Source organism: Aulonocara sp. 'chitande type north' Nkhata Bay, linkage group LG12 (genome assembly GCF_057382095.1).
Source record: "Aulonocara sp. 'chitande type north' Nkhata Bay isolate Kocher_YH1m ecotype deep benthic linkage group LG12, A_spYH_male_GT1.1, whole genome shotgun sequence".
NCBI lineage: Eukaryota > Metazoa > Chordata > Actinopteri > Cichliformes > Cichlidae > Aulonocara > Aulonocara sp. 'chitande type north' Nkhata Bay.
In genome coordinates, this window is record NC_141355.1 from 35,249,247 (window position 1) to 35,268,069 (window position 18,823).

Below are 18,823 nucleotides of genomic sequence, written 5' to 3' on the forward strand. Positions count from 1 at the left end.
CATAGGCTGTAAATTTTTTAAATGTTATTTGTTCATCAAAACAGCCACCTGTTGAGCCAGTCTAATGAAAAAACGAATTATTAAACTGTTAGAGGATAAACTGCCAGAGATACAGAAGAAAATATTGATAGTTTCAAGAATTTAAAGGAAACGGTACAAAAGAAACAAACTTGATGGACAGAATGGCTACGCTGCTACTGTTAGCTAACGATATTTAAGTTATTGCTAGCTAACATTACTTTTAAATAATGGTAGCATAATGAATACATACAACAAATAAATAGGCGCTGTGTGTTTACAAAGTAGTGGCCAGAATTGCTATAAAGAAGGAGAGGAAATGGGTTAAAAAAAAAAAAAAAAAAAAGGCCCAAGTGAATTTCAAACAAGTTTAAAAAAATGTTATCATAGAAAGTGGTGTTGATGATGGGATTCCGAGCTGTGGGGGAACATTAGCTGAAATCTGGTTGGGAATTATCAGCATCAGGACCCATTACTTGAGAGCCAGTAACACACACGAACACAAAATGAAGCAATACCACACAGGAAATTAACAAGCCACAACTGTTCCTCATTTGTTTAATCTTTCCTCTTTTTTTTCCAAAGCAAAAACTTCAGCTTGTCTCTGGTTATTTTTTCTTTTTCTTATACAAATTGAAAACAAATCAAACAAAACGTCTTGTAGAAACATTTAAAAATGACTGACAGCGAAAACCCCCCGAAAAAACAACAACAAAAAGAAATGAAACAAATAAGGAAGGAAGTTCTGTACAGATAAAAAAAAAAAAAAAAAGAAGAAGAAGAAAAAATAAAAAGGGGGGTGTTAAGTAAAAGGGATTCCTCTGTGCTGCTTACCACACTCAGAAGTGAAATATAACACTAAACAAGCTTCCTGTGTGATCACACAGAGCAGGCAGAGGAGTGCATTAATGTTGCTGCAGACTAACAAAAGGCTAAACACACGTACTATTAAGGTAAATGAACTTCATTAATGTGTCACTGGGTTTCTTGACCTTTGGGTCAAATGTCAAGTTAATGGATATCAGAAAACAATTTTCCCTCCTTAATCCTGAATTGAAAGCAGTGATTCTTGCACAGCAGCAGAGAAATGTGAAGAGAAATCGAGAGAAATCGGAGCCTTTATCGGCTCTGGTTGTGTTTCTGAGTTCAGCTTATTTACAAACCAAGTGGGAAAAAAAAAAAACACATATACAGAACATTTCACCGAGTCTGGTCTCCTGAAATGTCCACATGATTTCAAATATAAGACATAATTATCTGACAAATCCAGAACCATTTTTGGTGGAGTTCAGAAAAATAAAACCCTGCAGCTACTCTGGACATGCGAGTTAAGAGATTTTTTATCTGTGATTAGCCTCTATCCATTTCCATCATTCTGAGCCCGCAAACTGGTCACTTTTAGACTGAAGTGGGCCAGCAATGTTGCTCGCCTGGACAGAGGAAAAATTTGTCACTGCAAAGTTTGGACAGATCACACATGACAGAAAACAAAACAAACTAAACAAACAAAAAAAGCAGAACTTGTATGACAGCATGTGGCTTCATTATTACAGTTTTCTACATGAAAACATTCTTCTGTGGTCACAATTTGAAGATTCGAGAGAAGCTTTTTCGCTGTTGCCATCTTGGTGTTTTGAAACTGGGTATGACGAGCAAAAACCAAACAACTGTGAAATCATAAGCTAAACTTACAAAATAATCTTGATGTTGACGAAGACCTGAAATGATTGACTGAGACCTTTAACTCACCAGCAAAGTTTTTACAGAGGTCAAGTATAAGGGAAGCTTTCCCAAAGGACTAGAACTCTTTATCGCCCTCTGGTGGCCAATATTAGACTGCAGCTTTAACGGCATACATCTTTTATACGGTCTGTGGGTTAGATTTGGAGATAATACCAAAAATACTTGTTACCACATGTGCGTCAAGACTTTTGCAACTATGACAAATTTCTTGCACATCCCATCACTTTGCATTTTTTCACCGCTGTCAGTAAGTCTGTCTGACGCCACAGTTAAAGTGTAAAAGTGCCCTACGAATGACAGAGTGCCATTACTGTAACAGACTGGTAAGTCAGCCATGTTACCCATGTCTGAAAGGCCTACTGTTGGGTTAATTTAATATTGTGCATTATGATTCATGCAGCCACCGTATAACACCGTGCAATGACTAAGGCCGGCCTGAAAACAGAACCATTTTCTCAACACTCTAAAACGTGTCTTGTGTTGAGAAAACAGTTAAAAAATAATGAAGAAATTTTGATTCCATAAGCTGATTCTTTCTCTCAACCTGTAACACTCGGCACTAACAGTTTACAAACAATGTCTAGCACCAAGAGCTTGTACCGATGTACAACTATTGCACATCTACCAGGGATTCCTGCAATGCCCTAAACCATCTGGTGTCTCGTTCATTTTTTAAGAACTTTATTTTGTCTGAATTTGTGTTTACGATGATTTTAGTGCAGCCAGAGATTCTGAGATGTGATACTGGTTTAGCCTAATGATCAGTCGTAGCGTCAGACGTGTTTCCCAGTTGCACCAGATCCTATTCTCTGTAGGGCGATGACTTTTTTAAAATCACCTTCATCTAGATGCGCCAGCCCATCTCTGCAGAAGTGAAGGATTATCCTTTTACAAACAAAATCTATTTTAAATAGCTAAGAATGGAGCTACACTGTGGAGAGATTACAGAATGTAAAAGCTCATTCAGTCGAGGGAGGACCAAGGAATGGCGAATGCACCAATCGAAGGTGCAGACTCACAGATAGCCCTAGTTTAGTGCTTACATAAATTTCTGCTTAATGTTTGTGCACAAATTCTTTTTTCAATTTTCCAATTTTATTTCACAGACAACAATCCTGCATTTCAGTCATGGCCTTGCATTTTACCACCCTTTTCGCATTTTGGTATGAGAACTGCTGATTTTAAAGATAACGGTACACTCGGGAATACCAACCTGTAAAAACCCAGCTGATCCGTAGTCTGGATGCCCTTCATTTCCTTCACCTGGCAGATGCAGGTGAGAGACTATTTCTCACTAAATTGGCATCACTTTGGTGCAAGCATATTGCTCCTATAAATCTGTTCTAATTTACATTTCTCTTTACATTTTACCTCTGATCTCTCTCCAAGACCTCTGAGAATGATTCCATACAGCTGCTGATGCTGCACCTGACGACCGTTTCTATCACCATCTCCCTTGAGTTACCTTTTCTAGGTTCATGATTAGGAGGGCAAGAGGTGCATAGGTCAAAAAGATCACATTTAGAAGGAATAAAGACAGGAGAGGAGAATTGAAACTGAAAACCAGAAAGAAAAAAAAAACTGTCTGGTGAACGACAGCACTGAAAAGTCCCAGCGCTCAAAAAGCTGAGGACCGGCTGATGTTAAAGTTCTCAGAAGACACCCAGGTCGTGTTTTTCAGGTCTGAGCCAGAGCAGCGTTTCAAGTTGAAGAAAGCAGTCAAAGTTTACCGGAGCTGAGCCGAGGCAAACCGAACTGTTTTAAGTCCGTGTGTGTTTGTGTCAGTTTCTGTCTGCGTAGCAGCGCGTGCTATTTGTTGCGCAGCAACTCCAGCTGATCCTGGTACTCAGTGAACAGTCTCTGGAACCGAAGGTTTTCACCGATGACGGGTAAGACCTCCCGCAGCAGCTCACGCTTACGTAGACCCTAAAAACACACAAGTCAAACAGTGAACGTGTGAGGACGAAGCGACTCATCTTTTCCTCTTTGTGTGCAAAAAGAAGCAAAAATATGGAAGAAATCAGAACTGTCATCTTGCAGAAGTGACATTGTTTACAGCGTGTGCGCAGTCGTTACAAAGTGTTCTTTAGTTCAGATAATTTTGGTTTATATCATCCAAGCATACTTACCAGTAATGTGTATCAGAGATTCTGGGAAATGAGTAAATGATCAAAACAAAGTAGCAATCTCAAATACTAAAATAAAATAAAAAATACGAGCGGCTGCCAGTGTTACCCCTCAGCCTCCGAGCAGACACACCTATGGTATCAATTTCAAAATTCTACATTCGAAATCATTCACCACCTTGACAATGGGGTGGCGCAAGCTGCATAAACTGTCCAGGTGTAACACAGAGACACAGACATCCTAAGTAGTGCTAATTAGGACCAGACTAATAAAATATTAGATTTGCAAATTGAAGCAGACATTTCCTAGACGGTCGGTACCACACAGCAAGACATAATATTAATGAGGCAGTCCATCAAAAAAGTTCAAAAGACACCAACAGCACAGACACAGTGAAGCAATACAGTCTAATGAGAGACAGCAGATGCTGATCAGCTCCAGCTTCCACTGTCTGAACATCTGCTGATCACCTCACTACCGTATTTGTAGTATTTTCACTATTTTCAGTTTGACTCCACTAATACCAATCAAATCTCTGAAATTGTTTCTCACAACCAAAGATAAAATATTAGGCTGTCAGAAACAGATCCTGGTGCAGTTTATAAGTGCAAACTTTCAACTAATCTGACATTTAGCCCACGTCCAAACTGCACCTCGGCTAACTTGTCTCAAACATCTAAATAAACCCTTTAAAGACAAAGCTGTTCTGTGCTTCACTTACTATTTAGTAAAAGCTGTGTTTCATGTCACATTTTGTAGTGACTATACTAATAAAAGCTGTTAATATTCAGTGGACTTTGGATCATGTTAAAAGTCAAGTCATGCGCGGCTCAGCTGGCTGGAGTGTTCACACACATCTTCAACCTTTCCCTCTCTCTGTCTGTAGTCCCAGCCTGCTTCAAAATGGCCACCGTCGTCCCTGTACCCAAATCCTCCACCATCTCCTCATTGAACGACTGGCGACCTGTAGCCCTGACCCCCATCGTAAGCAAATGCTTCGAGAAGCTGGTCAGGGACTTCATCTGCTCTGCACTACCCGACTCACTGGACCCTCTACAGTTTGCATACTGCCACAACAGGTCCACTGATGATGCCATAGCCCTGACACTACACACTGCCCTGTCACACCTGGAGAAGAGAGACACGTATGTGAGGATGCTGTTTGTAGATTACAGCTCAGCATTCAATACCATCGTTCCCTCGAAGCTGGACAGGAAACTGCAGGATCTAGGACTGAGCAGCTCCCTCTGCAGCTGGATCCTTAGCTTCCTGTCTGACAGACGCCAAGTGGTCAGACTGGGCAGCATCACCTCATCCCCCGTCACACTGAACACTGGTGCTCCACAGGGGTGTGTACTGAGCCCTCTCCTGTACTCACTCTACACCTACGACTGCACGGCCACTAACAACTCCAACATCATTGTGAAGTTTGCGGACGACACTACAGTGGTGGGTCTTATCACCAACAGTGATGAGACAGCTTACAGGGAGGAGGTCAGCGCCCTGACCCACTGGTGTCAAGACAACCATCTCACCCTCAACGTCGCAAAGACAAAGGAGTTGATAGTGGACTTCCGGAGGTGCAGAGAAGTACACACCCCCATCACCATCAACGGCGCTGCTGTGGAGAGAGTGAGCAGCTTCCGGTTCCTTGGTGTACATCTGGCTGAGGATCTTACGTGGTCAGTACACACAAACAAAACAGTGAAGAAGGCGCAGCAGCGCCTCTTCTTTCTCAGGAGACTGAAAAGATTCGGCATGAGCCCCCGCATCCTCAGGACCTTCTATCACTGTGCCATTGAGAGCATCCTCACTGGATGCATCACCACCTGGTATGGCAACAGCACCGCCTACAACTGCAAAGCTCTCCAGCGAGTAGTGCGGTGCTCTGAACGGATAATTGGAGGTGAGCTTCCCTCCCTCCAAGACATCTACAGGAAGCGCTGCCTGAGGAAAGCGGGGAGGATCATCAAGGACTCCAGTCACCCCAGCCATAAACTGTTCAGACTACTTCCATCAGGAAGGAGGTTCTGCAGCATCCGGTCCCGTACCAGCAGACTGAGAGACAGCTTCTTCCACCAGGCCATCAGACTGCTGAACACTTCATAGACACCTCAGCTTCACTACTGGAACTTCAACATTATGCACTCCATACTGTACAGTAACGCCACTGTTTTGCACATATTCAACTCTGTATATTTTATATATTTTATTTATTGTTTACTCTATTTAATTTGTAAAATATGTACACACACACACACACACACACACAGAAAAATATTTAGTATACACATCCAGAAATGCATACACTATTATATATTGTACATATATTTATTAGTTTCAGATGTAGCCATTCTTGTATTTTGCTTGTTTACATTATTGTATTTTGCACAACTCTGTTGCTTGTGAAGCTCGCACACAAGAATTTCACTCACATGTGCTGTACCAATGTACCTGCACATGTGATGTGACAATAAAAGTGATTTGATTTGATTTGATTTGAAAAGACAAAATCAAGAGGAAGAGACTGATTTTTGTTGTCGTACCAGTGTGGTGGGCTCCCAGGATGTAGCCGCTGATTTGTGGACAGGACCCAGGAGCTCCTTGCAGAGTTCTCTGAGGCGATACTCTGAGCCTGGAAGGAAAAACAGAAAAATATATGAAATATAAGAGTTGTTTATATAAGGCTTGTGTACTACATATGACACTGTGCAAGCTTGCTTTTCTACAGTTGCCGCCTGTTCAATCAGACAATTGAGTCCAAATTTTCTGAAAGCACCTAGGTTGTTTTAGTTTCCACCATTTCTCATTTTCTATCAGAACACATCTGCAATACTCAAAACTGATGTTTGTCCCTTCAGCTGAAAGTTTGGTACCTTCATTGACGAGGAAACGGGCATAGATGAGCAGCCAGTAGCGATACTCCTGTGCTGACTGCAGAGTCAAAGCAGACGCCAGCTGATTCTCCAGGAAGGCCAGCGTCATGCTCTGCTGCAGGTGGTGAGGGGTGGAGGAGAGGCGGGAAGCCAGCCGACCGGCACTGCGGGGAGCACCGAGACTTTTTTATTGACTTTCTTTATTACATTTTATATTACTGAAGATGAGAAGTGCAGATTAATATTAAAGACATACTTGAGGTTGCGTCCCTGCATGACAGCCAGAGGCCCAGAGGACACCGGTGTATCGTGGCTAGGCAGGCAGCTCCTGAAGTCAGCACACTGAACCAGAGAGTCACTTTTATCTGCTATCAGAGTCCTGAGAGAGATGGTTTAATCACAGCTGTCAAATCCATTGGTTCATTATTCATCTGTGAGTACAGTGAGTACTTCCATAGTGTTTCTCACCATGTCTCCAGAGAGGAGCTGAAGCAGTACGACTTCCCGTTGGACAGTCCAATGACTGGAACTCCCTGCTGAGTCAGCAGAGACTGGGACACTGTAGTGTCAGCACCTGAAGACACAAACAAAGTAGTTTTCATGGAGAATAACACGGCTCGATTCACTTATTAATAATCACCTGAGTCATTATATAATCAAATCAAATCTGGCCTGGAGAGTGCAGTGAAGCAAGTTGGACATAACCACACGTTCCCTCTGTTAGCCGGCGCTACAAACCCTAAAAACCCCAGTGAGAGATAACAGGTGGGTCTGCCTCTGTCCCACAGCTTCATGGTGGTCATGGGCTAATACTTTCAGCTTTTGGTGAAACGCTACTGATTTTATATTCTCAGTGTAAAATGGCCTACTAATGAACTCATTTTTAAATACTTTTGTTCCACTAGCTGCAAGGCCAGCAGTGTAAAACAGAATTGGCAGCAGATTAGAATCAAGCATAATATTTGTTTTCCTCATAACCAACTGGGTGCATGCAAATTTCGTCAGTAAGGCACAGCTCAACAGACTGCACATTTAAAATAAATATCAATGAAAGTATACATTCTAAACAAAACTCTGAATATGACTTCTCTGGAGCAGGTTATGTGTTCAGCATTAGTCAGTTTAGCGTTAGATAAGCAGCTTTAACTCTAAATATACCCATTAACACATTAGTCTCGCTACACAGTGCACCTCACTACATCTCTCTGCTGTTTTATCGGTCAAGCTTGTTTTGATGTGAGTAGATATCAGCTGTGGCGATGACTCACCAGACAAAACAGTCAGCAGAGACTCGTTCTTGACCAGAGCCTTCTGTTTCTGAACATCCCTGCAGAAACAAAAAAATGAATTATTACAAAGAGCAAAGATTTTAGAATAAAGACAAATATTCATTAAATACTACCAGCGTAAATTAATGCAGTTTCTAAATGCGTAGGCATCTCTGTAAAACTAGTTTTACCTCAGAGATCAAAGATAAAAAAATGCAACAAAAGCTCCCAAGCAATTCAAATCAAACAGAGCAGCTGAACACTGACCACACGGACAAAGTCGCTCCAGCGGTCAGAACCATGACGTAGTGGGCAGAGCAGTGTAAGGCAGACGCAGGCGTGCCTAGCTGAATGGCAGGAAGGAGTCGCCGCCCACAGGAAGAGAAGACTGACAACATCCTGTCCTCACAGGCAACTGCAAGGATGTCACTGAGGGAGTGGAGGAGAATTAGGAAGACCAGATTTTGTGCTGTTAATTCATTTTTTTTTTTACATTTTCTGTCTTTGGTAGACCTGCTGATGTTTTCATTTCATAACAGTGTGGCCTAAATTAAAATCAGTAGCACTGTGTGGGAATATCCTCCACTTTTCAGTGATACCTCGAAGACTTTCCCTCCTCCAACTGGGAGTTTAGAGGATGACTGCACACATAAAAAATATTCTGCATGTAATTTCGGCAATGAATCTGCGTTACTTTACTTAAATGTCTATTTTAGCTTTAGTCCCTGACCTTTTAAGTTCTGAAGCTACTAGTTTTTTTTCCAAGTCACATCAAAAAGTGAAAGTAAATCAATTCAAGTATAAACAGAGATTCTGTCTGTATGAAAACTCAGCAGCGCCTCCTACCTGCTGCCTGCAGCAACGACCACAGAGCTGGGCAGGAGCGTGTTCCAGTCTCGTCCGTCTCTGGAGCATCGCAGCTGGCTGAGCTTCGAACCTGCAACCATGGACACCTCATTCTCCACCTCCAGGAACACTGAGGGCTCCATGCTCACCTGAATTGAATTTGAATTTAATCTTTATTTTGAACATGTTAAAAAAGTACAACAACATAGAAATCAAAAGAGAAACAAAGGAAAACAAGCGACCACAAATACAAAAACAAAAAAACAACAACAACAACTTTCATGTTCAAAAACGAGCAGGAAGAAGCATAAGCTGCACAACAAACACTCTCGATAATGTATGGAGCATCGCCTTCATCAATTACAAATCCACCAAAGCTGATGTTTCAAGACAAGGGAGAAGACGACACTGCTCAAACAGAAAAGGGAGAATTTCTAACTGAAGAAACTGAAACGATAAGTGTCCAAGGAGGAAGCCAGAGAAGGCTTTCTAAAGTGCTGATGGCTATTTATTAATAGATATAAACAAAACAAACAAACAGGCTTGAACTAAAATAAGAATTTCTACCTCTGAGACGTGGGCTTAAGAAAAAAAAGCTACAAAATGAGTAGCCACACAGTGGAAACACTAAAAAGAAGAAAAAGACAAAAAAAAAAGCAGGCAGAGAACAACGACGACCTTAGCTAGAAGAACAAGAGAACAAACTTAGCAAAGAAATAAAAAGAAAGACCCAAAGCCAAACCGTAGAGCTTGTGAGAGATCAGACGGGGGATGCAAACAGATATAATTCGAGGTGAAAAACTGTCAATTAAGGTGGTTATAAAAGTACAATACATCTTCCAGCTGGATAAACACACTAAACACTTAAAGTCCAAACCAAAGAGATGACAGACGGTGTGTTACCTGCAGACTGAAGGCCTTCTGTGTACTTGGTGTTGGTAGTTTGAGAACAGCGACAGGAGCTGGAGGAGCTACAACCCTGCTGGGCTCCTGTTCCGCGGGAGGAGTTATCTGTTATGACGAGATAAGTAGAAAAGCACACTTGGTTAACCTATTTTAGCTGCACCCAAAGAGCTTAAAATAACAGATTTTCAGGCTTCAGATCATCCACATGTCCCTCTACCTGAGTGAAAGGCTGGGCCATGGAAGCAGCCATCTTGTCTTTCCTGGGCCGTCCCTTCTTCCTCTTCTCCAGCACCTCTCTTCCATCCAGCAGCAGCTCTGGTTTCCTCTTGCCAAATGTCAGGTTCTTGTTGATGGCAGCCATCTTATCCTCGCTGTCACTGCTGGTCTCTTCTTTGGTTTTTGCCTCCTTCTGGGCGGTGACGCCGTCTTTCGGCCTGTTGCTAGAACAGGACATCAGATATGTCTCTGTGTTCTGTTTTTGTGTTTGATGTTCTTCACTTGCAGTTACTCACCTGTCTAACGGTGTGAGTCCAGCTGTGGACGAAATGGCGGCTGTCACGCCTGGTGTGGCCTTTGACCTCTCTGTAAACCTGGAGTCCAAAGCTTTCATTGGCTCAATCTTGGAGGCAGAGGTGAGCAGCAGACTGGATTTGACACTAGGACGAAGATAATGAGAAAGACAAGTGAAGGCGGGAATGAGAAAACCAAGCGCCATGTAAACGACTGGGAAGAGGAAGTGGGAGGTTTGGGAATTTAAAGTATGAAAAAGACAACACAGAGAGGGTAAAACAGAAAACAACAGCAAAAATTCCCTATCTGTGATCTCCATACCCATCATTGTTGTCCTCCATTGGCTTAGCAGTGTTGTTGGGAGGAGGTGAGGTAAGCATGGGGTCGTGTGTGGGCTTAAGCCCCATAGAAGAGGCCTGTCCTGGGCTGGAGTCGGAGCTGAGCTGGGGGGTGAGCTGGCTGGACATGGATGAGCCCGAGGGCAGGATGGGAACACTGTTGAACAAAGCCGGAGAGAAATCCCTGCAGAGAGAAAAGGGCCTGTGATCTTCTACTCTTCATCTGGTTAACATTATTATTACTTTTATACAACAATAACTAACTTTAACCATCACTTTTTCTACATTGCATTAGCTCTGTGGACCAGAATCATCTTCAGTTTGCACCACGTGGCTTCTATGTTGTTAAAACACGCAACAATAGCCCCCTGTTTCAACTGTTAATTAAATCTAGATCCGGTTCAGACTGAGAGGAGTCTTTGAACTTGTGTGGACTCAAAACCAAAGATTTGACACTTCAAGCTCTTCTCTTATTGTGTTGCTGTAGCTTTGATGGCACAGAAGAAACCTGTAATCAGTCCAGCCGCTATCTTTGGAGTCCAAACATGATCTACCAGCTATTTTTGTGAGATCAGCCATCTTGTTCACCGGAGTGTGTTTCATGCCTTCCTACCCCGTGTCCAGCTGAGCAATGCAGAGCGGTGTGATTCTTCTTCTGCCATCTGCTGTTCTCGTCTCCACCTGCTTCTTCAAAAGATTCTGCCAGATGAGAGAATAAAGCATCCAAGAAATTTACGCTGCACAGATATAAAAAGGATGTTTTGACAGCTTTGGAAAATTAAAAGTTTAAAACATTAATATATATATAAAAAACATAAGTATTAGTATATTTTAAACTGTGTTGGACTTTGATTTCTAATGTATTTTGTCTCTACTCTAACAGTTTTCCAAAAACCCAATGAAAATATAATTATCAGGTTTCTGATATGCTTCCAGGAAGCACCTCCCAGAACTATGTAAGCATTTTTTCCCCCCTTAATTTCATTTATTATAGATGGCTGCTCCATCTACCTTCCTGATGTCCTCCAGAGACTCCCCGTTCATCACACTGTTGAGTTTGGGTGCTGAGGATTCAGGTGCAGCAGCACCTGGTCCTGAGTTGGCCTGGGCAGAGTTCTGCCGCTCCTGTTGGTATTTGAGAATCTCTGGGTTCTCGATGATGGTGGTGGAGAGCTGAGCCTCGGTGCTGGTTATAGCCAGACTCTTACCGTAGATGTTCTGATGGATACTGTTCTATTTGTCACAAGAAGAAAAAGAAAAGTTTTCTAGGAGGGAAGAAACCTTATTTAAGCAAGAACCACCAACAAAATTTAAAAAATCTGTTAAACTGCTTAGCAATAAAAACCTGGAATATAAAGATGTCAACCAATAATTATACATAAAGCAGAGTCTGGGCCTCATGTGGTGCATTTTTCATTCACTGATTACTTTTCTCTACTTCTAAGAATGAAAAACAAGATGAGAAGGGACAACTTTGTTATGTGGTTTAAATAAAACTTTGTATTTGTTAGCTGGTTTAGAGTTTATTATTAGCTAAATAAATAAAAGATCAGGAGAAGACTTTGACTTTAAATATATCAGCAGTACATATTTTCAGCTCTACGTTTTCATTGCTGCACTCTACTAGAGTAGATGAGGCACAGTTCAAATAATCTTTATTTATCTTACTGGGCTCCTAAATTACTCCCCACAAGTAAAGAAAGACAGTACATAAGGCAAGCTGCTCAGATGGTCAACACCCCTGGGCACTTACTCAGGCTCCAAAAAAATGTTTAAATTGGACCTCGTTTTTTCCAGCTCCATATATTTATTGTTATAGTCTACTGGAATAGCTTTGCATAGTCTGCACTTAAAATAAACCTTACTAATCTTACACAGGGCCTTGGTCTCTATCCCTCAGTTCATCTTCTGTTTGAAACAAGCCGTCTTAGCTCCTTATTCTCTAAACCTACTTTCTCCTGATTGGCTGCAACTCACAACCAAAATTAAACAGTAAGTGGGGCAGATTTCTCCACACACCGGCAGAGCCATGTGCCTGAGATGACCACATTTGGGATATCCCCCATATGTCATAAAACACAGCCAAGAGCGGAAAACACCATCTGAAACCAAGCATTCAAAGCTTGAGACTTGACCTACATGATATCCTTGTACACAAGCTGACCTCATTATTTGAAACTCTAGCTATGTTTAACATGAGCATCTACCATTGGAGTAGAATATATATGACACAGGTCTTAAGTGTACACAGGACTAGTTGTAAACATACAGTCACAATTTCAGTGATGCCTTGATGCTTCTTACCTTCTCCTCTTCATTCAGCGGGTCTCCCAGTTCATCCAGGGAGAAGTCCAAATAGGCGACTGTGCCATCCATCGAACAAACCAACATCCCCAGACCCGTCAATGTCCTGATACACACATACATATCAAACTCAGACATTTATCACCACCAGTAATGTTTAATAAGCCTACACAAAACACCTGTATGCAAACAGAGAAGGGTGCAGGTAAAAAAGCATCCACACACTGAGACATTAAAAATGATATCTGAAGTCAGATATCTGATGTCAGGGCGGTGGACTTAGAATAAGAGAGACTGCAGAATGTGACAGCCCACAATGTCTTCACTCACCAGGAAATGTCCATAATGGATTTATCGAAAAGATCATGGATGACCACAAGAGGGCGCTTCAGTGAGGTGAGCTGGAGCAGAGAGAGCGAGAGAGACTTTATTTTTTTATATCCTCCCAAACAGCTACTAAAACTGGGTTTGGCGATTCCTGGTGAGAAACCACTGAACTGGAAAAACTGCCCTCACTTGGTTATTAATGTACATGTCATCACATCAATAAGCCATGAAAACTGCAGCTTGACTAAGGAATGAGAGTACTAACTTTTATGTTTTACTATCATTATTTTAAACTTTAAAACTGTGGGTTTTTTACTGACCCAGACGGAGAGCGATCGGTCTTTGCTGCCAACAGCGCAGCAGCAGTACGGACAGCTGGGCTTCGGAGAGCTGCCGTTCTTCTGCTTCTTCTTGAAAATCTTTGGGTTGAATTTCTGTAGGAACAGAAACCAGACGCATCAATAAGTAGCTTTTCTTTTGTTTAAATATAGATTTACTGGCTGAACATGTTGCTAGCACATCCTCACCACCACAGTGACAGCTTTACGGTGGCCCACAAAGTCCATATTAGTCTTCCAGCCATCTCTCTCCACAATCTGAGCGGTGGGGCCGGAGTTGTTCATTGCATGAGCCGACACAAGATACTGACCGTCTGGAGACCAGGACAGACGCAGGACGTGGGTCGTCCCACCGCACTGAGAGTGAGACAGAAAGAGAAAAATCCCTTAAACTGTGATGACAAAATAAAATCAAAACCTAAATCAATTAGTGGAAACACACAATGTATTCAGTGGGTTCCAATCAAAGCGAGAGTGAGTGTTTCTGTACCTCACTGAAAGGTTTGGTGATGTTTGCATCCATCTGCCAGTCCACCGTCCGCCACACTTTCAGACTGTGGTCGTCAGCCTGGGAGGCGATGTATTTCCCCACTGGATCCCATGTGAGGCCTTTCACCAGGCCAGTGTGTCCTCGCAGAGTAGTGATCATCTCTGAATAGATCATTAAGACAGTTGCAGAGTGTGCAGAAAGTGTTTTTTCCCTCTCAGTTAAAAACAAAAGACTTTTGTAAATATGAGCATTTTCTATTTTCCAGAGGCTGAGCTGTGGTTAAACTTTACCTGGAAATTTGCGAGCGTTCCAGATCACAATGGTGTTATCCACACTGCAGGAGGCCAGCCACACGTCACGAGGAGACCACGCCACGTCCATCACATCTGCAAACACAGCACAATGATAACAAATGATGACAATGGTGTGACACTTTTCTTTTTTTGACATTAATATGTCAAAGGGGATTTAAAGAAAGAAATTTACCAAGTAATGTACTGAATGTTGAAGGGGAAAAAATCTGGCTATTATCTGAAATATTTTTCCACTTTATTTTTGTTTTTATGATTTATTCATCGTCTTGTTTCAGGAAATTCTTTTGTTTTTAAACATTTAACCACACAGCTGTTAGACCTCGAGAACACACACAATGAACAGAGGCTCTTTAACTAGCCAGGTTGGTGGATGTGTGCAGATGTTCAGTATCTGTGAACATCTGCAACTTCTCTGTGCATTTTCTGAGTCTATTACCTCCAGTGTGGTTCCTCAGGATTGTGACACACCTCCACTGCTCCACATTGGCCAACTTGCTGCTTGACCCAAACACTGTGCTGGGACCGATGAACCTACAGGGAAAAGAAACACACAGACAGACAAAATTAAAAAGCAGCAAATGTGAATGCTGACATAATTATCAACAATGGAGATTCACCAGAAAACATCAGTGAGAGGAAGTTAGCTTGAACTAGCAGGAAAGGGATAGCATGCATCCAGTCAGTTCATACACAGAGAAAGAACTGGGACATACTTTAAAGCAGCAAAGAATAATAAATATAGACTTTGTTACAAAAAATACTTGTGTAATAATCATCTTTTATGGCTTTTGGCAACAAGAGCACTTCGTGTGAGTAACATATACCAGCAACTGAACGAGGTATCAACCTACTGCAAGTTCTGGTTATTCTGGTTGTCCAGCTTGGAAGCAAATTTCCAGAGAAGAGCTACCAGCTGCAGTATAGGATGTCGAAGTCTGTCCAAAAACCCCCTCTGGCAGTCTTAGTTACACTCTGGTGTTATTTTTATTCATGCAGCAAAATAAATAAATAAAAGCTAAAATTAGGTCCAAAATATATTTAGATATATTTATGTGACCGTTCTGCCGTCGGTGGCCCACCCAAGTAAAGTATATGTGTAGGAAACAGTGTGTCAAGATCCAAAAGTGGCCAGTGGCATGCCTCTCCTGGAGCTGTGGAATACACCGATTATAGCTGTATACCATCCATCAGCAGCAGCACATCATCCAACAGTAGCTGACAGCTGTAGAATCTGCATATGCCCCAACTCCAGCAGTAGCATACCACTGACAATTTTTGGATCATGGTGCTGCAGAATTATTAAGGTTACAAAAATAGTAGATTTTTGGTTTTTTGGCTTAATTAAACAGCCCTAGTTTACAACAGTGACTCATATGATTGACCATTGAACAGCATGCTGGTGTTACTAGAACAAAAAAATAGAATAGGATAAATAAATAATATTGATGCAAGTTTATTAAAGTGTAGATCGTTGTAATATAATGCACTGTGGAAAGCCGTAAAATTGCCGCCTATCACACACACACACACACAATCTAGTGTGCGTTCACGCTGACACAAAAAGTTTCCCATTCTGCTTTCAGCTCAGTCACCATGGAAACGTCCTTGTTTGGCTGTCTTTCCAGACGTTTCTTGACAGATAGTGAATGCTGTTTATCATATTGAGCGAGTGACTGTGTGTATACATACGCAGCTCTCTTCCACACCATGACCAGCTTGTCGTCTCCTCCAGAGGCCAGATACAGCCCATTGTTGGACCAGCGCACACAGTTCACACAGGCTGCAGAGACACACACAAACACTTCTGCTCACTGAGGCTATAAATACAGTTTGTATGGATTAGTGCTGAGGAGGCTGGTAGGGTGGACAATAACAGCACCTGCAGATCAAGATGCTCTCATTATTAAATATGGCTGCTTGTTATTAGGTCACTGAACACAGCAGCAGTTTATGTCAGTGGCAGTTCATGGAAGGCGAAGTGATTTTAATTTCCTGCCGCTGTTATCTCCATCCATCCAAGGTCAACGTTTCCGAACGTTTTAGTCAGATGGGTTTATAGTTATAGATTTCCTTTCTTTCTTTTTTCATAGTGTAAAAGGTCTACTTATTTTTTTAAATGGTTACTTTTCCTTAGTTCTTTTTTATTCAAATCACATTCTGAATACATCTTGAACTCTTTCAGACTTATCTTATAGTATTTAACTAACATTTTTACTCACTGACCCCCTTGTTGTGTTATATTCAGCTTTATACGTCGGATTTGTTGTATCTGATTTACATTTTTACTTAATGAGCATTTTTATTTTTTTACTCTATTTCATCAATTTAAATGACCTCTTGTCAAGGAAATGATAACAGCTGTGCATGTTGGTATTGCAGTACAGTCTACATGCATCAGATGTTTATTTGTGCAGCTTTCAATAACTGTTAAAAAACTAATTAATTAAAGAAAATTACATATACACACAGTGTGGCGCTATCGTTAGAGACCATAAGTAACCCTTAAGTTTAATTAAGGGGAAAAAATGACCTAGAGAACAAGCACACTCATTAACCAACCATATATACAGACTTTGATTACCTAAGTGATTGTCCATCTGGCAAAGCATTTTAGAAATATTCTCGTTCTTCTCATCCTCCTCTCTGAGGACCGGCGCCATGTTCCAGATCATCACCTTCCCCGAATCCTCCCCTGGAAACAATCCAAGTATTTTAAACATGAAACACCTTCACAAGGAGCAACAGGGAGAATTTTTCTAAGCTGGAAAGTAAACCTGAACCCAGCTGTAACTTTCCATCAGTTAGAATACTAAGCTGTTGCTTAAAAATGATCCTAAAGGGAGAAACTTTCATTTTAGCAGTTGTTGGTTTTACCTTGGCCACCAGTTGCAAATTTTGTTCCATCAGGGTGGATGTCAACTGAAAATATGGGTTTACCTGAGAAACACAAAAATCAACATTTAATATCAGTCATCTCAATTTTAATAGATCTAAAGAACACAAAAACTGCAGACTGATATTGTACACAGATAACCTAGAGATACTGAGAAAACTGGAGGAAATAAAGGAGTAACTAAAAGGAAAGACACCAGAGTGCATCTGGAAAGTTTACAAAACCTTTTAAGTTTTCCGCATTTTGCTGATCCAAACTCATAATTTTTACACCAATCCATACAGCACACACATGTCCCACAGTCACAAGCCAAAACAGGTTTTCTAGTGTGTTAAATGACAGCACTGACATTTTCCATTGACAAGGGTATTCAGAGCGTTTGCTCAGTACATGGCTAAAGCACATCTGATAACAACGACTTCCTGGAAATACTTTCTTGGCGATATGCTTTGGGTTGACATCTGAAGCTTAACACTGCTACACTCTCTCCTAAATTGTCTCACTAATATGCCCACAGCATGATGCTGCACCACACCATGTTGTAGTGATGGCACTAATGAGATGACTTCTGATTACCTTTAAAAACTAATGGCGTCTATGGTTGCTGGTTAATTGACACTTCACCCCAGAGGCCTGATTAGTACCCTGCAAGCTCTACAAAGGAAATCTAGATCCTAATTGATTGTGACAGCTGGGCTCTTGAATATCTGGTCTGACAAAGGCCTTTCATCCTCAGTTACTCAGTTTGGTTGGGTAGGCAGCTCTAAGAAGACTGCTGATCACGGCAAACTTCTTATATTTTAAGTTATGGAGGCTAGGGCTGGGCCATATCATACCGTTCACGGTAATACCGGTATAATGTTTGGCAACGATAAGAAAATGAAATATCGCGATAGAGTATGGGTAAAACGTAGGGCTGGGCCATATTATACCGTTCACGGTAATACCGGTATAATGTTAGGCAACGATAGGAAAATGAAATATCGCGATAGAGTATGGGTAAAACGTAGGGCTGGGCCATATTATACCGTTCACGGTAATACCGGTATAATGTTAGGCAACGATAAGAAAATGAAATATCGCGATAGAGTATGGGTAAAACGTAGGGCTGGGCCATATTATACCGTTCACGGTAATACCGGTATAATGTTAGGCAACGATAGGAAAATGAAATATCGCGATAGAATTATGAGTAAAACGCGCATGCGCAGTGCCTTTGTTTTCATACGCACATGGCCGATTGTTGAGTGAAACAGATGAACCAGAATTGGTTTGTAAAAAAGGTGCAACTTCAGTGATGTGGAACTGGTTTGGTGTTTGTCCGTCAGATACACGACAAAGCACATTTTTTTGCAGAACATGCAAGCGGCCGTCGTTATCATTGTCAGACTAAGATGCTCTTAAATCTGGGAGTAATCTGGGTCCTAAACGCCGTATGCTTCAGGTCAAACAACACTGCAGCATCACTGAGAGTTAAAAACTGTCTAAATTCTTTCATCTTTAATAAAACGATCAGCATTGCTGC

General features: G+C 41.5%; 1 protein-coding gene across 1 annotated transcript in view; it reads right to left on the reverse strand.

Moving 5' to 3' along the window:
• hira (histone cell cycle regulator a) overlaps positions 1–18,823 on the reverse strand; it is a 23,651-nt gene continuing 4,828 nt past the window's right edge. The window contains exons 2-25 of the mRNA XM_086315362.1: positions 17,280–17,342; positions 16,987–17,097; positions 16,095–16,185; positions 14,842–14,936; positions 14,382–14,477; positions 14,092–14,252; positions 13,791–13,958; positions 13,584–13,697; positions 13,267–13,337; positions 12,937–13,042; positions 11,644–11,865; positions 11,246–11,331; positions 10,616–10,816; positions 10,297–10,440; positions 10,002–10,224; positions 9,782–9,889; positions 8,879–9,027; positions 8,300–8,461; positions 8,033–8,091; positions 7,233–7,338; positions 7,021–7,143; positions 6,765–6,928; positions 6,435–6,523; positions 1–3,687 (exon numbers count right to left, since the gene is read on the reverse strand). Coding sequence (XP_086171488.1) covers positions 3,571–3,687; positions 6,435–6,523; positions 6,765–6,928; positions 7,021–7,143; positions 7,233–7,338; positions 8,033–8,091; positions 8,300–8,461; positions 8,879–9,027; positions 9,782–9,889; positions 10,002–10,224; positions 10,297–10,440; positions 10,616–10,816; positions 11,246–11,331; positions 11,644–11,865; positions 12,937–13,042; positions 13,267–13,337; positions 13,584–13,697; positions 13,791–13,958; positions 14,092–14,252; positions 14,382–14,477; positions 14,842–14,936; positions 16,095–16,185; positions 16,987–17,097; positions 17,280–17,342 — 3,029 coding nt within the window. The 3' untranslated portion in view covers positions 1–3,570. The remainder of the gene's footprint in view (positions 3,688–6,434; positions 6,524–6,764; positions 6,929–7,020; positions 7,144–7,232; positions 7,339–8,032; positions 8,092–8,299; positions 8,462–8,878; positions 9,028–9,781; positions 9,890–10,001; positions 10,225–10,296; positions 10,441–10,615; positions 10,817–11,245; positions 11,332–11,643; positions 11,866–12,936; positions 13,043–13,266; positions 13,338–13,583; positions 13,698–13,790; positions 13,959–14,091; positions 14,253–14,381; positions 14,478–14,841; positions 14,937–16,094; positions 16,186–16,986; positions 17,098–17,279; positions 17,343–18,823) is intronic.